This window comes from Uloborus diversus, chromosome 8 (genome assembly GCF_026930045.1).
Source record: "Uloborus diversus isolate 005 chromosome 8, Udiv.v.3.1, whole genome shotgun sequence".
NCBI classification, from domain to species: Eukaryota; Metazoa; Arthropoda; class Arachnida; order Araneae; family Uloboridae; genus Uloborus; species Uloborus diversus.
The window spans coordinates 85,340,727-85,367,073 of record NC_072738.1 but is presented as its reverse complement, the minus strand read 5'-3'; the positions used below and the strand labels follow the sequence as shown (position 1 = coordinate 85,367,073).

Here is a 26,347-nt window from a genome sequence, read left to right as displayed (position 1 = left end):
GTTTTAAACAATTTAAAAATACATTCAAGCTTTTTACGAATCTCTCCAAGAACCAAAATAATGGCTTTTGCCAACATTATTTAATGCGAGAATATGTGAGCTTTTGAATAGACTGCATGACTTTGCATCTATTTACTCACTTTTTTTCTTTTTTTTTTTGCATTAAAAATGGGCTCATTGTAATCTCAAAACTTGTTTTTAATATTTTTCACTAACTTGCACTTTTAGCACTGCTTTATAAGTGATGATGCTTTATCACATAATAATTTTAAAAATAATAACATCGTGATGCATCGCTACATCGCAATGTAAGGATGGCGATGCATCACAATGTAGAAATTCCTACATCATCCAGCCCTACTACAGAGAAAATATTTTCTTGATATTAGTTGTGAATAAAGCAATAAGTAATAAAAATCGTAACTGCGAAACTGAACTATTTATGAAAAATCTTGTTTGCAGAACTTAACTCTTTTCTAACTTTCAAAAACTGGCAAAATATACTCGGTTTTTTTCACATAAGAGGAGGCTCGACTTATGCTCAGGTTTCCAATTTTTTCCCAGATTCTCAACCCAAAATTAGGGAGGAACAACTTATACATGAGTATATGCAGTATTTTTTCAAGACATTTTCCAAGAAGTAGAGAAGTTTCTCTTTTATGAATTAAAAAAAAAATAATAAATAAATAAAATTTAAAATATCCATTGTTTGTTTAGTTCTCACCATTTCTTTGACCCTTTCACCATCAAATAATCCTTTGAATGGAGATATTTTGCCTTTAAAAACATGTAATTTTTAAATAAGTTTTTTTATAGTCTTGAGTATTGCAAGAAAATGGAAACATAATTTTGGGCGTTAAATTGGAGTGAACACTTCATGTTAGACGTTCTAACAAACATTAAAATAGTATTGCATGTACGGAACATCAAAAACGACTACAATGCGTTGGTCCCCCTACTGGAAGGGTTACAGTAATGGAAGGTTGTTTTACAAGAGTGTTGACTTTATTTTATATTTTATAAATCATTTATTTTTTAATTTTATTACAGAAAGCTACAAGGAGAAAATTGATTGTTTGAAAATAGAATTACAAGATTCCTTTCTTATAAGAGATGAACATAAGAAAGAAATAGAAAATCTACAAGCTGAATGCACATTTTTAAAGAATGAAATTTCAGCATCTCATGAAGAGAGAAAAGTTTTATCAGAAAGCGTAGCTGAGCTTACTGAGAGCATAAGTAAGTTTTGGGAGCTTTTTGAATAGGAAGGTGTCTTAATGTTTTAGAAGTCATACCTAATACTCCAAAAGGATAATAAAATTGAGTTTCACTCATAAAAAATATCCAGTCACGAATTTTACTCTGAAATTTTAAGTAGCAAAGATAACTTTTGGATTTACACATAATTTCGTAATCTTTTTCGTGCTAGACCCCCTTAAAAGCCAAAATGAGATAAGCTGGGAAATTCTTGGCAACTCTCTTGCTACTATAATTAATTTTTCAAACTTTTGCATATGAATTTTTTTTGTACCTGATTTTTTAAAAACATTGGTATCAATCAAATTTTTTGTCGAAAAATTCATGTACAATAAACCCACATTAATCCGGGTACTATTAAATCGGACTTTGCGTAATGCAGGACAGCCATTTATAACCATAGCCATACTGTATGAATAAATGACGAAGTGCAATAATGTATTTTTGTAGGTAATATTTTGAATTTTTGTAATTCTGTTATGCAGTTTTATATTTCTTTTCTTTTTTTTTTTAATTCAAAACATTTTTTACTGTGTTCAGTAGTTCATGTACCTTGGCTCTATTTTATAGGTTATTTTGTTTACGTAATTAGTGTGATGTAAAGAAAAGCAAAAACAAAAAAAATCTTGAAAACTGCTTAAAATAAAAAGTTTCAACTACTTGGAAACCTCGAAAAATGTCTAAATATTTCTTTAGCCCTTGAATTTTGTGATTTATTTTTTAAAGTTTCATTGAAAAAGATTTTGCTGCTGTTTTTCATGGAAATTCTCTGATTTTATTTGTGTACTAGAAAAATCCATTTCTTTTCCCAGAAAAATCATACTATTTTAGGGTTTTTTTCTGAAAGGTGCCAAATTTAATGCACTGAAATAATTGTCGTATTTAAGATGTCTACTTAACTGAATTTCCACAATCATTATCAAATTCCACTCATTAATGAAATTCTTATTTTTGGATATTTTCCAACATCAAGAACACAGCATCAAACACTGCATGCATTCACTTCACTGAAAATTGCATACTGTGTTTGAGATTTCAATCCTTTTGCACCTTGTAAATTTTTGCAGTTTAAATTTTGGTGGCTTTTTTAACTTGTGATACCTTAGATTTGCTTATTTTATCTTAACAGTTTATTTATTCATTAATTTTGTTAATTGATTTAAATTATTAAATGATTGACCACAGCAATCAGCACCATTATGTGCTAATCTTCAGGTGTTCAAATACGGGCATTCTTAAGTCCCATGCAATTAACCCATTCGCACCCAGTGTCACGCGGACGCTACACAACGATTCCTCTCCTATCAGCCCAGTGTCACTTCTCCGCTACGCGCTCTGATCGGCGCTGACGTCCCAGCTTCACGTATATGCTTTCTCGAAATGGAACGATTGAATTGAATATTTAAACGATAATAGATGGCGCTAAATGGCTATAACTTTGATCATATTCGAGTCACATGGTATTTGACCTTCATGTACACGCTTTAGTTTCTTATTTGGGCCTCTCAATGGGAAAGATTTTTTTTTAATGTAAACATCAGTGAATCACTGCTCTGCGCATATGATTAAGAGGTCTCAATTGCTCTTGTTTATATCTTTGCTTCTCTTTTTTTTTTACGAGTAATTGAAAGAGATATACATCTAGCTGAATAAATTATGGGGGAGGGAAGGAAGGTTAAAATATTTTTGCGTATGTGTTCCAGACTTTTGGGATTCCCCATTCAATGAGAGTACAGGAATGATTTCAAGAGGCCTGAAGTTTATTTATATTTTAGAATCCTTTCTGATATTGTTCTTCTGTATTTATTCATTTTAATTTGGAGAATGGAAAACTGCAATAAAAATGGTTAGCGAAGTGAGTGAAAGGGAATGTTTTCGAGTAAATTATGAAGCAGTTTTGAGACTTGTCGTGTGGGAAATATAACTAGTTTAAATTCGTTGATCTAAGTTGTTTTAATCAAAATTACATAAGGAACATATTTTTTTTGCTACATTTCTTTTTCTTTGATTCCACACTCACGATGTCAAACTCTAACTTTGTTTTTGTGCACATATCATTTAATTTCGTGCGCATGGTTAAAGTTTTAGTATTCTACTTATTTCACTTCCTTATAATAATGTAATAGTCTTTATATTAATAATTAGTAATCAGTAGTACATTGTTTAAGCAAAATCAAAATTTCAAGCCATTATTTTGAGATGCTGATTTTATATGAATATTTTTGTTCAGTTTGGCTTAACTGCTGTAAATGCTCGGGCCGATGGCGGCGTTCTATTTTAGAACGTTCGGTCCCGTAGCTGCGCTTCGTTTTCCGAGAGCTGGTCCTCATAGAGTTAAAAATAATGTATTAAATGTCAAACGTATATGCACAACAAAAATCATGGCTTGTGAACAGTGGCGGATCCAGAAATTTTTGAGGGGGGGGGGGTCTATTTCAGTGGGCAGTAAAGTGTAAGAAAAGCAAAGAAAAATTTGAGCTCTCTTCAAACTCTGATATGTTGCATTTTTATTATTTTATTATTATTTTTATAACAGCAAGAGTACATGTTACCAATTAGAGTACAGTCGGACCTCCATATATTGAAGTAGCAAATTACAGAAAAAAATTCAATATATAGAAATTTCGATATATAGAAACAATCTTATTTTATCTAAAAATCTCCTAAAACATTAAAAATAAAGCTAATTTTTGTGTATAAAACCCAATTTCTAATCTGTAAGAGCATTGGAGAAAATGAAAGTTCATAATTAAAAAAATATAACAAATTATACATTTTTGCCCTTTATACATCTTTATTCTTCGGCAATTCAACTTGATCCGCAACATTAGGGGATTTTCGTTTTGACCTTGAGATTCCTTATGAGTTTTGTAGCAATCTTAAGTATACATAATTTTCTCCCCTAACCTTTATTTTTCATGAGACAAAGTCTAAAGTGGAAAAAAATGTCTCGAAAAAATTCGATTTATAGAGATTTTTTCGATATATAGAAACTTTTTCTATGTAATGAACATAGAAATTTGCTGAGATTTCGATACATAGAAAATTTCGATATGTGGCAGGGTTGGCTTTCTGCCTGCAGAAACTAATTTTTGTCGTGCCAGTGGCAGAAACTGGTTATAACCAGTAAAAACTGGCAGAAACTGGCAAAAACTTAAAAATGTCTTTAATAACTCAAGTAATTAGTAAATGATATTTGTTTAAGTAAACTAAAAAAATAAAAATCATTTCATAAAAAAAAAATCTCATGCTAGTGCCCTTGATTTAGTTCAGAAAGGGAACTTTCCAATCGCAGAGGCTTGCAGCATTTGGATTAATTTAACAAAGGATAAAAAATCATACAGGGGTGCTTAGGAAAGAGGAATGACATACAGAATTAAACAGGCATTACTGATTGTAATTTGCTCACTTATATGCTTCCTCTAAATTGTTCGTGATTGAAATTATCATGTCATGTGCTTCAAGAAGAAAGGGCCAGAATTTTACTTGCCTAAATTTTGCACCTAATGTCACAGCTTTGCAAACAATTTGGCCCCATTTCTTAAAACTTATTTTTCCAGTCAAATTTTTACCACAACCCCAGTAGCTACATGGTGAACCAGTTATACAATAGATGAAAGTTTCACGAACATTGCTTGCTCCTTGATGCATTGTCTGCTAGCTCTTCTGTTTTAAGAATATTCTAAAACTTCTCATTTGTGCGTAGTAAATTGAGAACCTGTTTAGATTTTTGAAACCACCTTTTCCAAGAGGTAATTGCAGGGTCCAAACAATGTAATATTTGATTTCGAATTGTGATAATTTTGTAATAAAATTACAGTACTTTGGTTAACAATTAATTATTTTTTCCATGCATTTTCTGTTGTATATCAAGAATTAATTTTTAATTTTGTGAGTTTTTGTCAGTTTCTGCCGCAAAGTGGCAGAAAGTGGTTTTTGCCATGCCGGTTTTAACCGTTTTCTACCAGAGGTTTTAACTGCCTCAGCAGAAACTTGCCAACCCTGATATGTGGAAGTTCAATATTTGGAGGTTCGACTGTATGTTACTAATAAATGCACTCTAATAAAAATCATTGTGAAAATTATAAGACACAACCTATTTTACTATATAATATGCTGTTTATGTTTTAATTGTCAAATGTTTCAACTCATTGAAGTTACACATTTTTTATATTTGTTGCGTCGATAAAATTTTCGCTTCAATAATAACAACAAGAAAATTGTTGAACATTGTTGCCTTAAAATTTTCATACAACAGCTTTAAAAGAAATAGTGCAAATGGGCAAAACATTGTAGACGCGTTTCAGAGTTTGCATAGTAAAAGGAACAACAACTGGCTTTTACAATGCTAAAAGAGGTTAACTTTCAGAGAGCATGCATTTAAACAGCAAGTTTCGCTTGTTTTTAAATGTATACTTCTACCTCTTTAAATTTTCCAACCAAATTTGAGCGTTGCCTTTTCTTGACATTTTTTAAATTGAATTTTCCTCAATTAGGCCTGCAGGGTCAACCCCCACTTTTTTTTCTAGATTCTACAAAACCACTAAACTATTCCTTGGTTTTGTTCAAACACATATCCCAGCATCAAATGGCAAGAATAAATTCTTGCTAGTGGCAGCATTGGTGTCTTCATCCATTAAGAAAGTAAAAACAGACTTTCTCTCAAACTGTTGTAGGAGGGTAATGTGCAGTATCTGCAAAAAAGATTTTTTGAGATATTTGGAAAAAAAAAAAAACACTTCCGGTTCCATACTTACAGTGGAGAAATGTTGGAACTTGACTTGTTTTCGTGCTTTATTTTCAGCGGAAACCAAATCGAGTTTGTGCAATTTAGCTAAAAAAGTATAAATGACAAAAATGCAAAAAAAATGAAATAAAAATTTGCAAATACAGCTCTTTACCTTTCCACGAGAGCAGATTTCAATATAGTTTTCTCCACCAGTTACCTGCAATTTAAATTTTTGTTTCAGATATGAAATTTCATTTAGAAGAACATTTAGTTTTTGATAGAAAGCGTTTCTCATCATAGGGGAGTCAGCTGACCCTTTGGCCCTCTCCTGAATCCTCCCTTCCTTGTAGAACGTGTATGTTTTCTGATTTCAGCCACAGCAAAATATTGAAATTTTTGAAATTACTCATTGCACTATATTAGTCTTTAGTTTCTAAATATTACTTATTTTTGTTAATTTAAGTTAATGTTAGTATCTTAATCTGGCAAATGTGGCAGTTTCTCACTGTTTTTGCTACCAAGTCATGTTTCAGACATATTGTTGCCAAAGGTTCTATAAATTAAAGAAAAAAATCCTTTTTTTTTATTGTAGCTGCCTATAAGGCAAATGAGAATGTGCTGAATCATAAGACTGATGAACTTCAACGGATCATTGACTCGCTGAGTAATGACAATGAGAAGATAAAACTAGAGAAACAAGTGCAAAGTGAACAGTTAACAAATAATGTAGCTAGCCTGGAAAAAGGTGAGTTATGTTGAAATCATAATCTCTTAAATGAAAAATTCTTATAATCCCTCCCATTTTTGTGTTTAATCTACTAATTGTGTTTGGAATAATAAAATATTTATCTGATAGTCAACAGCAGATGTTCCCAAACTGTGTGTTATGTCCCCGAATTGGGATTGTGGGGTATTTCTTATGGAGTCGCAACATTATTCCTTTTTTTGAAATACATGATAATGCACAATTTCAAAACTGTAGCATAAGAAAATAAAAAGTATCATTTTTATTTTCCTTTGTAGCAGTGTTAGCTACAATTAATTTTATTCATAAATGTATACTGCTAAAAATTTTATTTCAAAAGTTATCACCCAGTTCCAACTTCACATAAAGTATCATGTGTCAGTTGCTAATTTTCTTAAATTTGCAAAATTTAATTTGATAATTGTATTAACCGTAAATGTACATTAGATCCGAAAATTGTTGCTTTAATGTGAGAATTTTGAAGATGTCGAAATAGATATTAAAAGTGATAGCCACCACCATTTTCTGGCATCTGCAAGCATTGTGTTACTTGCAATATTATGCGTAAATGAAGTTTCCGAAATATCATCAGTTATCGTGTGAAACACATGCAATGTGTAGATAGTACAGTTATCCCACTCATTCAGAGATGTCAGTTGAAAGCATCTAATTGGCTCCACGTGTTTTGATAATTTTGTTTTACATATTTTCATATTCTTTCTTTAATTGTTTCTCATTTAAAACCAGGATGCAAGAATGGACCACTAAAAGTGTATACAGACCAGTAACTTATTTTTCTCAATTTCTACCGCTGCTAAATAGGATGTTATTTGTGCGCTGTCTTAAATTATTTAAATAACTTTTGTGTTAATGAGCAATTTTAACTATAGAGCTTCCATTTCTTTTAAAACAACTGTTAGATTTAGTTAAATGTCAGACATATTTTCTTGCTTTTAATTTTTTAATTTTGTTATTTTCCTACAGAAGTTAACGAATTGAAGACAAAATTGAGTAAAGCTGAATCAGATGCTGAAGAAATGCTACAAGATCTAGAAATTCAAAAAGACAAGATCAATGTTTTGCAAACTGATATTATTTGTTTCAAAAGCAATATTGACCTCCTGAAAGAAGAAAAAGAAGTATTACAGGAAAAATATAATTCTGTGTCTAAGCAGCTAGGTATACTTTTCCGTTATTGCAATTTGCTTTCTGCTTCAAGCTAATATTTTTTAACACTTGCATTTCCTTATAAAAAGAAGGCAGGTATTTTTCAAACTGAAATTATTTTAAAATTTATATTTTCTTTGAAAATGATTAAGTTCAATTCGCGTCAACTTTTCAGTATCATATTTAGTATGATTCTGAAGATTCAAATGATGGATTTTTTTATGTTGCTTGAAATGATTATTTTGTTTATCAGGAAACAATCAAATAGATTATAGTTATAGGGTAATATTTTCTATAATTTGTGTCTAATCACTTTTGTACTAGCATTCATTTGACTGCAAGGCAAATATTTCTTCTACCTACTTGGTTTTGTTTCTACTGCTTTTTCATTTCGTAAGGTTGTCAAGTTTAATTCTTGAAATACTGAAGATGTACTTGAATTTTATTTACGTACTGGAACTAAACTGAAATATTTATTGAAATACGGGGGAAATATCATTTTAAATTGAATATGATATTATTGTGAACTGAGAGGCAAAATGTACTGCTGTTCATAGTAACTCATACTGATCAATACTTTTCTTTTTTGAATAAATTTTCTTTAACTAACAAATGCAACTATAATATAATTCACTGTAAAAATCAGTGGTAAACTATAAAAACTAGAAAATAATAAATTTTTTGGTAATTTGGTTCACATTGAATCTCTAAGCTTACTCATAGATTTTGTGGTTTAGCTTCGCAAAGAAAAAAGAAGTAAAAAAAATCATATTAATATTTTTTAAAACCGTTTTCAAATTTTCAGTGATACTACAGTTTAAATTTGCAGTTGCAATAAAATTAAAAATAAATTTTTTTTTAGTTGTCCATTTAATTGTATGTACAGTAGAACCTCGTTTACCAGATCAAATTTGTAAACATATTTTTTTTAAAAAACCTATAAGTAATAATGTAAAATCATAATATTCAAGATGTAATGCCGCCAAATTGCGCCATGCATGTGCTTTTTATTTTGTCATAAATGCAGCTCCTGTATAAATTCTACAGTAAATAATGATATTCTTACAAACATAAGATCCCCAGTTTTCAAAGTATGCAATTCACTCTTTCTGTTTTATGGGACAACTCACGTGTGATTGCTATAAATTTTGGACCAAAATACTAGTTTTAAGAAAGGGGATTGGAAGTTCGGGACATATGGTCACCTTAAACAACTATCATGGTGCACTTGAATTATCAACCCAACTCTATTCCAACTAAACTATTGATTAAAGTGTTTATGCAACCCATTCAATGATATATGTTTTCAAAACAGAAGACAGTAGACTTACTCTTTGTTAAAAAATAATGTAAAAAGTTTTTTCAATTTCTTGTAATCAATTCTGTATAATCTTGTAGCAAAACATTGGTTTTAATAGTGACAAAATGATGAAAACCCAATGCATAATTTATTCAAAGATAATTGAAACAAAAATTCAGGTTGATATTTGAATGTAGAATTTCTTGTGAACAATATTTTTTACTTTGTAAAAGACTTTTTGATTTGGTTTGTTTCAAAAAATGTTTTTAGTTGCATACAAAACCTTTTGTTCTTGTAATTAAAGATTAATAATTGAATAACTTTTATTAATGACTTTGAACACTTTTTAACAGCTGCAAGCTTAGAGCAGGAAGCAAATCTAACAGAAAGGTTTGAAAATGAAAGAGGTGATTTGAAAAAATCTTTGGACTCTTTGCAAGGAGGTATGTAACTCACTTTTTAAGACAATTTCAGGGATTATTTAAGATAACCGGGGGAGGGGGGGGGGATAGATAAGAAAAAAAAAGTTGAAGTTGACTACATCTGAACTAAAGTAATTGAGATTGCAGTTACCTATATCTGTTCTAAAGTAGTTGTAGTTAACTGCAAACAAAAATGGAATCTTCTGACCACTGATAATATTTAGGTCAACAAAAAAAAAAAAAGAAAAAAAAAAGACAAAGGCCAAGAAAACTTCAAAGAAACAGTACCAAACAGAAATGATAGTGCTGTACACCTGTATAATGTTGGCATTTCTATTCTACATCTGCTGAACTAGTGGATGTTGTCAGCAAATGTGTATGGTAGAAAAACCAATGTAGCTCATATATTTCAGCATCAATTGAGAGGGTTTTCTTCAGTTTTGGAGAGATTGTTTTTAAACTTCGAAATGAACTTGATGTACAAAAAGCTTCAAAACTAGTATTTTGTTACTGCATGCCTTGAGGGGAAAAAAGAGGCTACATGTAATATATAAATATTAACTGAAGATGCCTATTTTATTTATTTTTTAAATATACTGCTATTTCTAATACTTTTTATTCTATAATACTAGCTCTTTTTTTTCTACAGACTTTCTCTTTTATGCTAACAAAAATCAACTTGTTGAATCAAAAAAATGTTTGAGATTTTTTATAGCACATCATCTTAAAATCTGAATTAGTTGTTAAGTTAATTTTGTTGCCAATATTATAGTTTTAGACAAGTTTTGACCAAAATTTTGATCTTTGATAATTATGTCAAAAAGGAGTTTTTGACAGGACAGTAACTGGTTAAAACCACCAACTGACAAAAACTTGCCAACCCTGGTTAGTCTGAATTACTTTTCTTTGTTAGAAATGAGAAATGTTTAGATATTAATAAGCTTCTATCAATATATTGCATCTATTGACATGTTTCATTTACTTGTAGTTTCCTAGTATATAATTTCTTTTTTTACTCTTTCAGAGACTGACCTATTAAAGGTAAAATTTAATGCTGCTACTGCTGAACTTGATAAGGCAAAACAAGCATTTGAAAATCACGAGAAAGAAAGTCAGACTTTACAGTGTGAGAATACAGAATTAAAAAATCAGCTAAAATTGGTAATTGAAGATAATGATGCTGCTAAAAATGAATATGTGAATAGAATTGAATCTTTACAGGCTGAACTTCTTTCATCCAAAGATGAGCTCCAAGTGCTACTAAAAGAAAAAGAATTTGTGGAAAAAGAATATCAGATAAAGTATGATGCTTTGGATGCAGAATGTGCTAATTTAAGAAGTCAAGTTGAAGAGCTACTGGCATCCAAGGAAGAAATTGAAAATAATCATGCTGTAGAATTTAAGAGTATGATGACTGATTATTTCAGTTTAAAAGATGAATTTAACAGTATTGTTGATAAATATAAAGATGATTTGCAGTCAACAGAAGTTCGTACTTTACAGGATGAACTTCAAAAATTACAGAAATCGAAACAGGAACTGTTGGATCTGCATAAAAGTGAATTAATTGATTATGCAAAGTTGAAGAACGAGATAAAAGATCTGTATAAAATGAAAGAAAGTGCAGAGCAAGAATACACAACTACAATTCAGAATTTAAAGAACAAAGTTATTGAGGCTCAAAAAGGTTATGATGACCTTAAAATGCAGATTCAATCAAAAGAGCTAGAATGCTGCTCCTTCAAGGAGAGAAATGAGGAGTTGCTTAAGGAAAACATTGCTTTGATGGAGCAACGTGAAATACAATCCATGGAGAGTCTTAAAGAAAAAAGTGAAGAATTGTTGAAGCTAAAGGAACTTTTGACTGAAGAACATAACATTAAAGTACAATCCATGGAAAAAGAGCATTCTTCATTAAAGTCTAAGTTTAAGGAACTTAGAAATATTTTAGCTTGCGTGACAGAACAACACACCAATGAAATAGAATCTTGGAAATCTGCTTGCTCTGTTCTTGAAAGTGAAAAGCAGGAAATAGTTGCAGCTAGTGAGTTGGTAAAGAATGAGTTGCATAAAATGAAAGATGTTGCTGAACAAGAGTTACAGAAAGGCAATGAAATGCTTAAAGCACAGTTAGAAAATCTGATTAAATCGAAGGAATTGGAATGCTGCTCTCTTAAGGAAAAGAATGAAGAGTTGTTTAAGCTAAATAATGCTTTGGTAGAGCAGCATAAAATGGAAACACAAGCCATGGAATCTCAATACCGTACTATTGAAGAAAAGAGTGAGGAATTGCTTAAATTAAAAGATTGTTTGATTGAGCAACATGACATTAAAGTGCAATCCATGGAAAAAGAGTATTCTTTGTTAAACTCTAATTTGAAAGAACTGCAAGATAGTTTAGTTTGCATGAAGGAGCAGTATGAAAGTGACATAGAGTCTTTGAAGTCCACTTGCTCTTCTCTGGAAAATGAAAAGCTAGAAATAGCAACAGCTGTTGAGGTACTGAAATATGAGTTCAAGGAAGAAGTCCCATCATTTTCAGAGCAAAATTCTACAATTCCGGACATATTAGAAGATATGCTAAAATTGAAACCCATCATTGCTAAACAATTTGAAAACAAAATGCTATGTCTGCAAGAAGAATGCTCTACATTGAAGATTAAAGTTCAGCAACTGCAGAAAGAGTCGGAAAATTTGAGAGAACAATATGAAAGGGAAACCGAGTCTTTAAAAGCTACTTGTTCTTCACTGACAAGTGATAAACAGTCACTAATAGAATCAAATCAACTTGAAATAAATGAACTAAGAAATACATTGCTAGCATTGCAATCTGATAGTGAAGCTCTGGGCAGAGATTACGAAGCCCTTGTTAGGCGCACTGAACTTTTAACTCAAAGTGCTGAAGATCTGAAAGCACTGCATAGCAAGGAAACCCAGTCTTTGCAAGAAGAAGTTGATAACCTTCTTAAGACGAAAGTAGACATGGAGGAAAAGCTTAAAATTTCTGCTGATGATTTAAGTAAGTAGTTCATATCAAAAATAATTATATTGAATAATTTTAATGATAGTTATAAAATGATAGCAGTAAAGGAAACCTAACTTTACGCTAATTATGAAAGTTATACATTAACTATGAAGTTATCTATCAGGGTTCCCACGGGTCCTTTAAAGTGTTTTATTTTGAGATGAAACTCTTAATTTTTTTAAAAAAAAGTCCTTTACTTTTACTGCAATTGTATTTTGTCCTCTTTCCCTTTTTTTTTTCGATTGTTATAAAAAACACCAGTTTTTTTTACAAAATATGTTCATGCTTCTCACCAAAAAGCAATAAGTTTGCCAAATGAAGCATAGGATAGTGTGAACTGTTACAGGAAGCAGCCCTAAAACACAAAGTTATGGGGTAGAAGGGGAAAATGCACGAACTCTTCCATATTATCGCGAAGTTACTTCTTTTCTGCTAATTAAATTAATCAAGTGCAACTTTTAGTTCTATTTTAATTATGCCTGGCAGAAAGTGTTTTTAATGTGGGTTGGCTGCAGAAAGAAGAATATTGAGATTGGCTCATGACAGTGGCAGATTGGAAAATGAAAGCATACTGCAAAATATGTTCGAAGGACTTTGAAATCGGATATATGGATGGCATTATTTTTAACATAGAAAAATAATGCCATGTTAAAAATAATGCCAAGATTAGAACTAAGTCGAATTTATGTTGCTATCTCCCCTCATACATAGCTGTTTATAATTTTATCATGTTAGAAATTTTACCAACTGCATAACTAGTGTGTTGTGGCCATTACGAAACTTTCTTCTATATTTTTCTTTTTTTTCTGATCCCTCCCCATGCTTAACGAGGAAGCAATATTCCCAACAAAAACAAAATTACACATGCAAAAACTTGACGACCATCCCAATGTCTGAATTATTGCAAAAGCAAAGCAAAGAGCAAAAATTGAAAGTTATTTTAAAAGCCTTGCTTGAATTAATTACAAATATTTTATTTGTTAACAACCATAAGATGGCAACACTTAAAAATTTTAAATCATTAAGATAATATTTCCGATCATTTCCATACGACGAAATTCGACCATATTCATAAATGAACATTTGAGAAAACTTGTATGAATTTAACTGTTTCTAACATTTTTATTTCTACTCTTACTCATGTTAACTGCGTATCTGAAAACATACAATTTTTATAGGGACACACGATACCTCAGTAATAATTTATTCCAATTTTGCTCTTTATCTGTTAATCTCAAAATAAATGGATGAAAGGGAATATTTCGGTAATGGGGTCATTTCCGAAATTTTCGAAGTATGTTTTACTGAAAGAGGATGCTTAAAAACAAAGACTTTAACCATTTTTAAAATAATTTGAAAAAATTTAATATTTTTTACAACTATTTTAATTGGTGCGCAGATTGAAATTAATTTTTTGGCATCAAAAGCGATAATATGCCATTCATTGATGTCATTAGCGCACAGCTCAAATTATAATAACCCGAAAACGCGGTTGAGAGCAAACCGTAAATATTTAGCGCGGCAATGGAGTTGCACGCCAAAATACATCACTAATAACGTCATAAAGACCACGCCTTATTTCCAAAATCTGACATTCAAAAAAGTTTTAAAAAACAACTGTTGAGAAAATGAAAGTTTTTTCTGGCTCAACATGTTTTTTTTCTCTTATTCTATCTATTTCAGTGACTAAAAGTAGAACTTTTGATTGAAGGAAACAACCCCATTGAGAAATTGGTGTGGTCGACAAATTGCTGGCTTGAATAATTTTATTTTGGATATCGTGTTACTTTGTGCTAACCCTGTGCAAATAAATATTTCCCTACTCTTTGTTTACGTATGCAAAGGAAAAACATTTTTCTCGCTGCCATTGGAAACAAGAAAATTGACGCCAATGGATAAAAATCACCAATTATCCAATTTTCGAAATCTTCCCTTATGAAATGAAGCATCAAAACTCAATTTATACTTAAAACTTCTGTGTGAACAATGTTACTTATAAAACGTCTACTATTATTGAGTAAGTTGCTTCTTTGTCATTAGAAATATAAATTTCCAAGTATCAAATGAACAAACTCTACTCGTGGCAACATATAATTGTTCATTCAAAAACTCTGGGCGTCGTAATAATAGTACAATTTTTAAAAAAGGTCGACTTTGTGATTTCTTTATGGTTAAGGGCGGTGAATAACTGATGTCAAACTTTTCACCATTTTCGGCCCTCCTCTTCTTTGTCACAATATTTTGCACTTCACTATAACACCTCTTCCCTTTGTCACATGTCACGCTGCTTTTCATAAACGTTCCTATTAAAAAAAAAAGGCTTGTTGTCACATTCACCCTATTGTATGTTCCTCTTGTCATGTCTTTCCTTTCCCTTGTCACAAACTGTTATTATTTCGTGAACCCCACTTTAAAGCGGGACTTCATTCGTGGACAGCCCCTATTTTGTGGCAACCGTATGCAAATATACATTTCTCTACTCTTTGTTTTAGTACGCAAAGTTAAAACATTTCTCGAGCTGCAATTGGTGCCAAAAATTTGACGCCAATAGATGAAGAGCACCCGCCAATTTAACATCGAAATCCTCCCGAATGAAATGATCCTGCAACACTCAGATTATATGTAAAACTTCTGCATGAACAATGCTTCTTTTAATGAGTGTAATATTATTGAGTAAGTTGCCTTGACCTCTGCTGTTAGAATTATTAAATTCCAAACGGTCAAATCAACGAATCCTACTTGTTACATTAAATATTGTCCATTAAAAAACACTGTACGTTGCAATAATAGTGTAATTTTTAAAAAAATCGTGTTTGTGACTTGTGAATGGTTTAGGGGAAAACTGACAAATGCACTTTTCAAAATTTTTGATATCTCTCCCTTTTGTCACAAAGTTTCACACTTCACCATAACCCCCTCTTCCCTTTGCCGCATATCACAACTGTTTTTCATGAACATTCTTATCAAAAAAAAAAAAAAAGCTTGATGTCCCACTCTCCCCATTGTATGTTCCTCTTGTCATTTATTTCCTCTGCCTTGTCACGAACGGTTACAATTTAATGAACCCCACTTTAAAGAGCAACTTCATTGGTAGTCTGTTCCTTGCAAATAGACATTTCTGTACTCGTTTTTTACGAATATGGTTCAGTGGTTAAAGCACTGGGTTAGCATCAGAAAGATCCGTGGTCCGCATCCCGACCCGGACAATCATCATCCACCTCACGGTGATCCGTACCGTCCGTACGCCACAAAAGAAAAATATTTCTTGTCTTGGCATTTGTGCCAAAATGGATAAAGTTCGCCAATTTCGCAATTATGGAAGTCGTTCTGAATGAAATGATGCTGCAAAACTCCCTTAATACGTAAAACTTCTGTACGAACAATATTTTTTGTAAAAGTAGGCATGATCTTGCCGTTAATTATAAAATTTCCAACTATCAAATGAACGAACTCTACTCACGGCAACATGTAATTGTCCATGCGAAACCACTGGGCGTGGTGATAATACGCCAATTTTATCAAAAGTTTCACCTTCAGATCTGTTTGTGGTGATAGCAAATGCAGGTATTATTGGGAGCTGGAACTGAAAGTCGTCCCTCACTCAGTAAAATAATTTATTTAAATATTAAAATCGCAAAAACTTAATCAAAATGTTTAAAATGCCCGTAGTTATTCCAAAAGCCTCAATAGTAAAAACAAATGCCCGCATTTCATTTCCTTATGCTCAAGCAAGAATTGGCAACACCACAATATCATCCAGCAATTTCTTCACGCTAGCTTTGTCGCGTGAAAAGCAAATAAAAATGAATTTTCACTAACTTTTAATTGCTTCTAGCGCTGTTTCTAGCCAACATAGCAGGTTTCGATTTTCGCTCGGTAAACCGGGTAAAACGTGTTTTAAAGCAATTTTCGCGAGCTTTCCAACCATACCAAGCTCGAAGCATTAAAATACATTTTTCATGTAGGTAAAGCGGTTTAGAAAATGACCTAAAACTTAATGTTTCACACTTCCAAGAATGAATTTCAACAATGGAAAAGAGATAATATTAAAATTTTTGAGTTTCGCTAACTAAAAAAACGCTTATAACTTTTTTTTTCTAGCGGATTTAGGGCTCTGACAATTTTTTTCTTAGAAGTGTTTTTAAAGACATTTCCAATGATATCAAATTTGAAACAATTGAACCATCTGTTCGCGTAAAAAGAGCCATTTAGGACGAAAATGCATTTTTTATTAATATCTCCGTTAATTAGCGTTCAATTTCAAAAATTTTTATTGATGACACTAAAACTCAGCATTAGCTACCGAACAAAAAAAGAATGAAGGAAATTGGTTCTCAAACAGGAGAAATTGGTACCGAAAGAAAACGGCTTGCCTATTAATATATAAAGATTTGGCTTTTGTTTCTTTGCAATTCTGCATAAACTGACAATTTTTTTCCTGATATATAATTTGATTACTGGTAATCCCCAAAACATGCTGTATTGTGAATTAAGAATCTTGCATTGACCTTCATATACAAGTGCAAACCCAAGTTGCTTAAAATTTCATTTCAAATTACCGTTGATTTAAGAATGATTTCATTTATTTGTAGTTTATTTTACATTTTTTGCTTACATTAGTAACTAACAATTTCAATTAATTTTGTATTTTAGTACTGTAGATTTTATTCACTGAATGTCTTTGACAATCAAGGCTTCTTCGAATACATTTGTACATTATGTGTGTTCTACAATAAACTCAACTTTACTGGTTATTCAGTATATTTTTGAGTTTTATTTATGGTTTACAATGCGTTTTAAGATATTCATTGCAATTATTATCAAGTCTATTCGCATAAGCAGAAGGATATTAGAAGAACTTAAAGATTCCTATGTTTATTCCAGCATCTAGCTGCAGGGCCAAGGATGAACTTGCCCATGCTCTGAGTGAAGTCAAAGTGCAAATGGCATCTCAAGAAGCAACCATTGAAAACCTTCAGAATGAAATCCAAAATCTGAAGGATGAGAACATGAAATTAGAAGAAAAAGTTTCCAGAACTGCTGAAGATGTTGAACAAGGTATATATTGCTCAATCCATTTGTACAGATGGGACAATTTTACTTTTATAAGTGCACTTAATTCCCAGAATTTTCATGACTTTAAATAACCATTGTGTATCATAATATAAAGTATCAACTTTTTAAAAAAGTGCTTAAAAATAATTATTTGTACACATTTTGGGTGTGACCGTACTGTCAATAGATTGCTAAAAAAATGTGAACTACCTTGAAAAAAACTTTTGATTTAATATTCTAGTACGACAATATATTATTGTTTTGATAGTTTATTGAAAATTAGTATGCCGTATATTGTATCTGTCAGGTTGCAGCTAAATAAAAACTGTCAAAAAAAAAAAAACTGTTTCAAAAATTACCGCAGACCCTTTGGTACTGATTTTATATTCTGTTCTGTTCAACCTTCGCGTCGGTACTGTTCAAGTGGGGTTTTGGCCGTTAGCTAATTTCCTTGATTGCTCTTCACGACGGGGGTCATTTAGGGGTTCCTTTGCCTCCAGAACAATGACAGCTGTGACAGGTCACGTGTTCCTGCCTTACATCGATTACCGTCCACTCCATTGGCCGTTGAAGTGTCAATCACTTGATTCAGGTTCACTCCCATCGTTCAAGGAAGAAAGTCATTTACACCCTAACTTCAATGTTTTCCCTCACTGAAGAGCAGCCTTAAACTGTAGCACTGATTTCAGGTTAAACTACTGTCTATTAAGTTTTTTGATTATCTAAATTTACTCTGAAATTTTACTATAAATTAAATAGCCAACCAAAGTAATGAAAAATTTGAATGCAAAGAAATGCACAAAATTTATACACTTTTGTTACAAATTTTGACATAATCTTTTTTAATTTGCCTATTTTTGTTATTATTCAGGGGAAATACTTGAAAAAATGTTATATACTCTCCAATTGTGTGAAGTGAAGGCAACAGAGAAAATTAAACAATTGCACTCTGAATCCATCAATCAGTTGGAACAGATCATGAATTTGAAAAAAGAAGCTGAAGACAAGCGAAATGTAGCAGAAGATGCTAAAAAAAGTATTATATTAATAGCTTTGTTTTGATTTATATTATGTTTCTTTCCTCTTTTTTATAAAATATTTAAAAATAATTATTTTAATTTTTCACAGCTTTAGCTAAGTTGCAGCAGGAAATGAAGTTGCAGCAATCTTCATCTAAGAGAAAGGTTTGTTTATCAAAGTTTGTTGTTTTTGTACCATTGTTGTATTGAAATAATTAAAAAAAAAAAAAAAATCTTCTAAATGTCAATGTGTAGTGATAATATGTTTATAGATAATGGATGAATTCTGGTCTATAGGTTAAAGCAAACATCAGAACTTTGTATAACTAAACTGCAGTATTTGTAGTGAATTTTTTATATTTGTTTAAAGAAATGCTAGAACAAAATAAATATACAAGCAAACATTGCAAAAAAAAAAAAAAAAAAAGGTTCCATTTGTCATCTAGCTTTGCCAATACAGTGTGACATTGAACTAAACTGATCTGTTTTCTCAGATTGTTATCTAAACGTAGATAGTTTTCTTTTAGTAAAGAATATTCTAGAATAAATATATGCTCTTCTTTCTTGTCTCGTATTGTAGAAATTCATTCACTTAGCTTTCAAGAAAAAAATCAATAAACTTGAAGAAAAGCAGGTAATCTTAGAGCAGTTTTTAGAGTAAATATGCTGTTCCTTTGCCCTAAAAAAGTAGCAAAAAAAAAAGTAACAAAAACTTTTTTTGATTGAATTATGTCTTTTTAACCTACTTCAAAAAGGGAGCGGTTATCAGTTCACACCGTGTACATAGATTTTTTTTGTTAGCCCATAGCATCTCACTTAGTGAACTGATTTTGATGATTGTTGATGGTCGAACTTGGGTTCTTTTACCTTGTGTGACCATGTTTGTTTTTTAGGAAAAAGTTGTGGGTAAAAACGTTATATAATTTATCTCTTAGATGATTAAATAAAGCATCCACTGTTATTCAAATTTGTACTGTACAACAGTATTATTAATAGTAATCAAAATGAGAATTTGGAATGAAGGCTCCTCTGAAGCAAACATGAATTTCATTCACTGTATAAAGGAGTTTTAATATGTATGGCCCGGAGCAAAGAAGAGTCCGAGAGGACATGATTCAGTTGTGAAAATTTATCAAAATCCAAGATATTAATGGGTTATATTTTTGCACGAAGAGGGCAAGAAGAGCATGACAAGGCGTCATTGTTTTTAGCTATTCAAATGTCAGTATAATCTGGAAATTAGAAAAAATATTACTTTAGTACGGTTGTGGGCACTTGGAGCATCTTACCGGAAGAGGCTGTAACAAGTAAGGGGGTAGATAACTTAAAGAGGGTTATTGATCTTCATTGGGCCCCAATTAACCAGCTAGGACCAGCCTAGCTGGGCCCAGAGCCTGGTTTTGGTTGTAAGATTTGTATTTGTTGTTTGTTGGAGAAGCCTTTAATATTTAAATGGTTATAAGTAAATAAGCTCACAAATAAATCCCAGAGATGACAATAATTAGTTTTTAGTTCCAATCACTTTTTTTTCTCTCTCAAAAAATTGGGTTATTTATATGAAAAAATAGGGAAAATTCTGTGATGGTAACAATTCCTGAAATTTATTTACAGTAAAAAGAATGAAATAAAAATATTAAAAAAAAAAACCAACTTTAAAACTGCAGTTAGAAATTTATCTAAACAATAAAAACAACTTTATTCTTTGGACATGTTGGCCTAGAGCCATTATTTTTTTGTTCTTGGAGAAAATTCCTAAAGTTTCAGAAGGTTTATAAAAGTTTATAAAACTTACTTCCTTCTTTTTTTTCAAACTTAGAATGTCATCCACGGCCGGACATTTTACCCGCGCTCGAATCGTTTCTCAGAGCCAATATTCCCTGCATGCGTTTGTTGACCCGCCACAATGATGTCACGTCATAGTTAAGATGTTGAGTAAATTTTTGCTGTATGCATATGGGAAACAATTTTAAAGATTTGAGTTTTAAATTGTAAACTGTGTTGAGTTGTTTCATCAATATAATTTATGCATGCTTTTTGATATGGGTCACGCCATCGTGTAGGGGAATTGGGAATGCTGTTTAAGTGTGAACTCTCGACCAATCTCTTATTTTTTTTACCATGTTGTGACTGCAGGCCGATGTTTTGCTGAGGCGCTGAGTGCTCCAGATTGAATGTTCCACGTTGTATAGTGGATTCTTTTTGAAAGATGTAGGAAGTTTTCTTTGAGCCCAGCTAGAAATGCGGGCATGTACCAGTAGTTGCCTTGAGATTTTTTTTTGTGTGGAGTTTCTTTCTAAAAATGAGAGTTTAAATCAAGTCGATTTTGCTGATAAAAGGCCTAGCAAGCAGGACCATTGAAGATTCATGCGCAAGAGCTGGATTAGATGTCCGTTAGATTTTTTCATTGGATGGATGGTTCCTGTTGTCCGGGAGGACAAGTTTCTTTTTTGAATTCAGCATGGCGGCATAGAATGGCTGCGGACAATTTTGTTATGGGATCCAAACTGGTGGATCGCGCCTTCACATGTTGTGCCAGCTTTTAAGGAAGGAATAGCTTGTTTGGTATGAAATTTTAACTTGTTCGTCTGAACTATTCTGTTTTTGGCATAGGACTCAAGGTGGTACTTGTATTAAACTAGTCATGTGAATTTTACTGGAACTTTAACGATACTTTTTTAAGAAATGTTTCTTACTGATATGTTTGAGGGGATTTTTTTTGGTCAGTTGTTGGGGAATGTGAATTTTTATTTACACTTGTTAATATTTCCATGTTTTAATATGTTTATTGTTCAATAAAATGCTTATTTAATTGTTAAATATGTGTCTGTAAATCCTTCCTTCCCTAGCAGATCATTCCACAAATTTTCAGTTAGGCTTGCTTGCTTAAAACCTGCTTTTAGTTCTTTGAACTTCGGGTTTTGATTGAGCTATCATATTAAATTCCCAACAGGACATCATCAATATTACCTTCAAACATAATTTTTCAAGTTGGCTCAAAAACCAATAGACAAGTTCATACATAACTATATATATAACTGAATTACAAATATAAATAAGTACTAGTAGAAACAGGTTCTTGAATAGTATTTACGTATATCACACTGATAACATATTTTTGTTCAAGTATAAATGTTTTATTCTTGACTTTGAGTGATCTTTTTTTCCCCCGCTTACTTCATTTCTTTAACTGTTATTATGACTGTATTGAAAAAAAAAAGAAAAATGTAACCAAAAAAATAATTGTGTAATATCTGTATCTTAATCATTTTATGTCCATCATACTTGTTGAAATGTCTAAGTTTAAATTTTGTTGATAATAATTATAAAATTGATTATTTCTAATGCAGCATAACCTTGATTTAAGGATTGTAGAAGGACTGGAAAAAATTATTGTTAAATCAACTATATAGTTAAATCCAGACCAGTGAAATGTATCATTAAATTGAGGAAATTGTTAAAGCAAAGTTATACTGTACATATTTTTGGGGTTAAAGTTTCACATGTAGCAGCAATTTTTAAGTTTTTTTACTATTGCTACTATTATTTTTAGCTTGATTGTATGGAACAGCGACATGCTACTGAAGTTGAAAAAATCAGGAATGAGAAGCAGTTGCTTGAAGAAGAAAATAGAACTTTGAGAACCATTTCTAGTCAGGTACATTTTGATATAATATATAAATTTGCACACTGATTTAACTATTAACTTTTTAGTGTTTGAATGTAAACATATTTCTTATATAAGTTTGTACCTTTAAAAAAGCTGAATTACTTTGTGTTTGTATCATTATTAGTATTATTATTGTACTTTCATTAGTATTATTATTATTTTAGTTTTAATATTTTTGCCACATTTTTTTGTAGAAGTAAAGTTTAACTAGGCTAGCATATTTAGGAGGCTTGTGTTAACTAAATCTACTGTAATAAAATATTGTTTGATTGTTGACCCGTCTTGCCTCCAAAATATTATAATTTGACCCCTCAGCAATAAAGGTTGGAGACCCCTGCTTTAAAATACAATTCTAAAATACATTCTTTTACATGACGATTTTATACTTTTCCTGCCTTCACTTTAAAAATTACGATCCCTTTACAACCATTATGGAAATCGGAGATTTCTCATTTTTGGTGTTTATTATGTTATGTATAAGAGGCAAACAAATAAGATTCTGTTTTGTTTTTATTAAAATCATAGAACTGGAAAGCTTTAAACAAAATTCCATGCTCTTTAAGTAAAAGTCTCATATGTTGAAAAGTTAAATGCTTAACACTGCCCAAGTTTTATTTTTGTTTCAATTCTTCTAACTTTTTTTACTAGATTCTTAGTCTGTCCAATAAATGCGCAAACTCGTGCAATCTAGCGACCATGGCGCGGGTTATAGTCCCGCTAACTGTTGGCGATAGTTGCCTGACACCCAATGAGCTATCAGTGCTTGGCAGATCGCCCAACTGCGGGTATGTTGAAGTTATATTAGTTCTTTGCCTTGTTTTTACTGTTCGTTGAAAATGGAAATTGATGAAATCATGGAGCAACGAATCAATATCAAATTTTTAGTGAAGTGTGGTAAAAGTTATCAAGAAATTACTGAAATGTTGACAGCTGTTTGCTGTGATAATGCTCTGAAGAAAACATGGTTTTCAAGTGGCAAAAAAAAAAAAAAAAAAAAAAGAAAGAAAGAAAAGGTGATTGAAAATGAAAGTCAAGCTCTGTTTTTTTTTTTTGATGTCGAAGGTGTTGTTCATCATGAATTTCTTCCTGAAGGACAAACAGTAAATGCCGAGTTCTATGTCACAGTTCTCAAGTGTTTGAGAGGCCGTGTCCGAACAATTTTGACTCAAGGCGATGGATGGATCCTTCACCATGACAGTGCACCAGCACATTCAGCATTGATTGTTTGCCAGTTTCTGGCAAAAAATTCAATCACCATCCATGATCATCCTCCTTATTCGCCAGATCTCGCACCCTGCACCTTTTCCTATTACCAAAATGCAAAAATGTGATGAATGGACATCACCGGAAAGATTTGGACTCAATAAAGCCAGAAACAACCAGATAACTATCCTGCTGAGGACTTCCGACGGTCCTTTAAAGAGTGGAAAAGGAGATGGGGATAAGTGCATAGCAATGAATGGAACTTTGAAGAGGACAAAATCCATGTAGACTAAATTTTTCAAAATAAATTTTCTATGGCATCAGTTTGCGTACTTATTGGACAAACTACATATATAACCTGTCTAGTTATTTCTAGTATGGTAAAGAAAATTTAGAATATTGTGTAAAGCTCTAGACTATAGGAATTCTGAATAGTAGCGACTGGCTACCAAAGTCATAAAAATGGTTGCCACTTATTCACTATTGATTAAATCTGATAAAAAAGAACTAATTTAGTTTTTAAAAGGAATTTCTTGCCTTATCTCTCTCAGGGAATGATTGAATTTTTGTTTCAAATCTAATACCAATTTTTTCAATTTGTGTGGCTTTCTATACAAATGCATACAAGCATATGCACTAACTTAATCTTTTATATGTACTGAAAAATCAATAATTTTTATTTTAAAGAGTATTTTCTTTATTTTCAGAAAGAAACAGAAAAGGAACCAGAAGTAAGGATTTTTTTTCTAATCTTTTGTTATAATGTCTTTAATAAGTATCCTCTTTCTTTATGAAATTTATAGCGAACTATGTTTTGATTCTACTCATTCTACCTGGAATATGTAGATTTATTATGAGAATCGCCCTTAACACTAGAATCGAGGGACATTCGATATACTAAAAACCACAGAGCAGATCATTTTCACCCCATACTGTTAATAGAATATGCATAAGCTCTTTATTTAGTTCACTGAAATTAAATAACAATAATTGATATTTTTCAACATTTACATTAAATAATTTGTATGAAATAATAGAGATTACCCTAATTTTTACAAAAACGTATTGGTTAAAATTTTAAAATCTTGAGTATACTAACATGTCTAACAAAATATGGCATAAATTTCCTAATTGAAATGAAAAACAGAGTATATCATTCAAGAAGATTAGATCCCAGCAGCAGAAACTTTCCACCCAGTCTGCGATGCTATTTTGAGCAGTTAAAAATAATCTGCAGCATTATTATTAGTTTTATTTTGAATTTTCATAAAATGTGCAAGTCCCTTTGAAAGTTCAAGACTCAGAAATTTTCCAACTGGCCTGTGGCCACCACTGTCGCCGAGTTTTAAAGTATAAAGAAGGGGGGGGGGAGCAGTTTTCACTGGGGGGGGGGCTTTCATTTAAATTAGAACTCTGCGCATTATAGAAGACAATTATTCAATACATATTTATTTGAATAAAAAATTTTAGTTATAATAGGTTTTTGATTTTTTATTTTTCAAAAAAAAAAAAGAATGAAAAAATAAATCACGAAATGAGAAGTTAGCAGGAAACTGCATTTTAGACGAATGTTTCAGTTTATAGCAAAGCTTCCAAAGCGATGAGGATCAAATACAATTGTGCAGATAATAATTCACATTTTTCATGAAAATAACTTTAAAAAAAATGATTTAATGTACATTTTATATTATCTTCAATAGTTTGTATTGTGGTAAACATCCAATTCTGTTTCTGGAATCTTAGGCAAGTAATAGTCTCGTCTATTTCCATCTTGCGAATGACCAAACATAGCGTCTACGCGAAAACTTCATGATTATAAATATATTTTTGAATTTGTTACACAAAAGTAGTAATAAATTCAAAATCCTTAAGAAATTACAATTTAGATGAAATAGTCAGATTTTAGCACTTTAACCTTTAAAGCAATCAAGATAATATTCCAAAGATAAAATTTTGCATTTTTCAAGACAATGATTAAGAATCATCCAAAAAAAGGCACATTTTGCATAATTTTCAACAGTTTGCATTGCAATAAACATCCAATTACGTTTATGAAAATGTAGGCACTTAAAAAGAGTCTTGCGTAACAACATCTTGGGAAGGACCAAACATGGCGACTACGCCAAAAATAAAGATACAAATTTCTGAATTTGTTGCAAAAAAATAATTTAAAAATTAAAAGAGACTACTCTTTAGTTGAAGACATTTTAGTGCTTTTGCATCCAAAACAATGAGGATAAGGTGAAATTTTAAATATAATCTTTTTCATTTCACAAAAAAATAATTTTAAAAAATAAAAAAATTTAAAAAAAAAACGATTTGCTGCACATTTTAAGTTATTTTCATTCGTTTGCAGTTAAATAAAACGTCCACTTCTGCTTTGTTTTTGAAAACTTTGGCACTTATTTATCTTTCTACTTTGATCTTGTGAATGACCAGATATGGCAACTATGTTTCTAGCTGAAATTCTGAAGCATCCATCTCCTTTCCGGTCAAAAAATGCTCCAAACGATCGTTGCCAAGTAGTATTTTTGTTTCTTTTATTAATTTATTTTTTCTTTCTTCCTTTTTGTTCTTTGGTAAAATTATCTGCAGGCCACTGAAAAATCTAGGACACACGTCTCGCAGTTTCTGCTACCGAGGTTTTGATAGTATTTTTAAATAAAATAATTTTAAAAAATCAGTTTTTTATTAGTTTTTACAAATAATATAATCAAATTTACTGAATGTGTTATGTGTAAAACCTAGTACTAATTTT

General features: G+C 31.4%; 2 protein-coding genes across 2 annotated transcripts in view; both read left to right on the top strand.

Annotated features, from left to right (window-relative positions):
• The window catches only part of LOC129228460 (uncharacterized), a 23,563-nt gene extending 11,754 nt beyond the window's left edge, over positions 1-11,809 (top strand). The window contains exons 5-10 of the mRNA XM_054863140.1: positions 1,051-1,239; positions 6,579-6,731; positions 7,716-7,910; positions 9,552-9,641; positions 10,645-11,727; positions 11,799-11,809. Coding sequence (XP_054719115.1) covers positions 1,051-1,239; positions 6,579-6,731; positions 7,716-7,910; positions 9,552-9,641; positions 10,645-11,727; positions 11,799-11,809 — 1,721 coding nt within the window. The remainder of the gene's footprint in view (positions 1-1,050; positions 1,240-6,578; positions 6,732-7,715; positions 7,911-9,551; positions 9,642-10,644; positions 11,728-11,798) is intronic.
• Positions 11,739-26,347, top strand: part of LOC129227582 (calponin homology domain-containing protein DDB_G0272472-like) — a 53,187-nt gene continuing 38,578 nt past the window's right edge. Inside the window, exons 1-6 of the mRNA XM_054862166.1 lie at positions 11,739-12,639; positions 17,530-17,703; positions 18,572-18,736; positions 18,829-18,884; positions 22,270-22,374; positions 24,297-24,320. Of these exons, the coding sequence (XP_054718141.1) occupies positions 11,853-12,639; positions 17,530-17,703; positions 18,572-18,736; positions 18,829-18,884; positions 22,270-22,374; positions 24,297-24,320 (1,311 nt within the window). The 5' untranslated portion in view covers positions 11,739-11,852. The remainder of the gene's footprint in view (positions 12,640-17,529; positions 17,704-18,571; positions 18,737-18,828; positions 18,885-22,269; positions 22,375-24,296; positions 24,321-26,347) is intronic.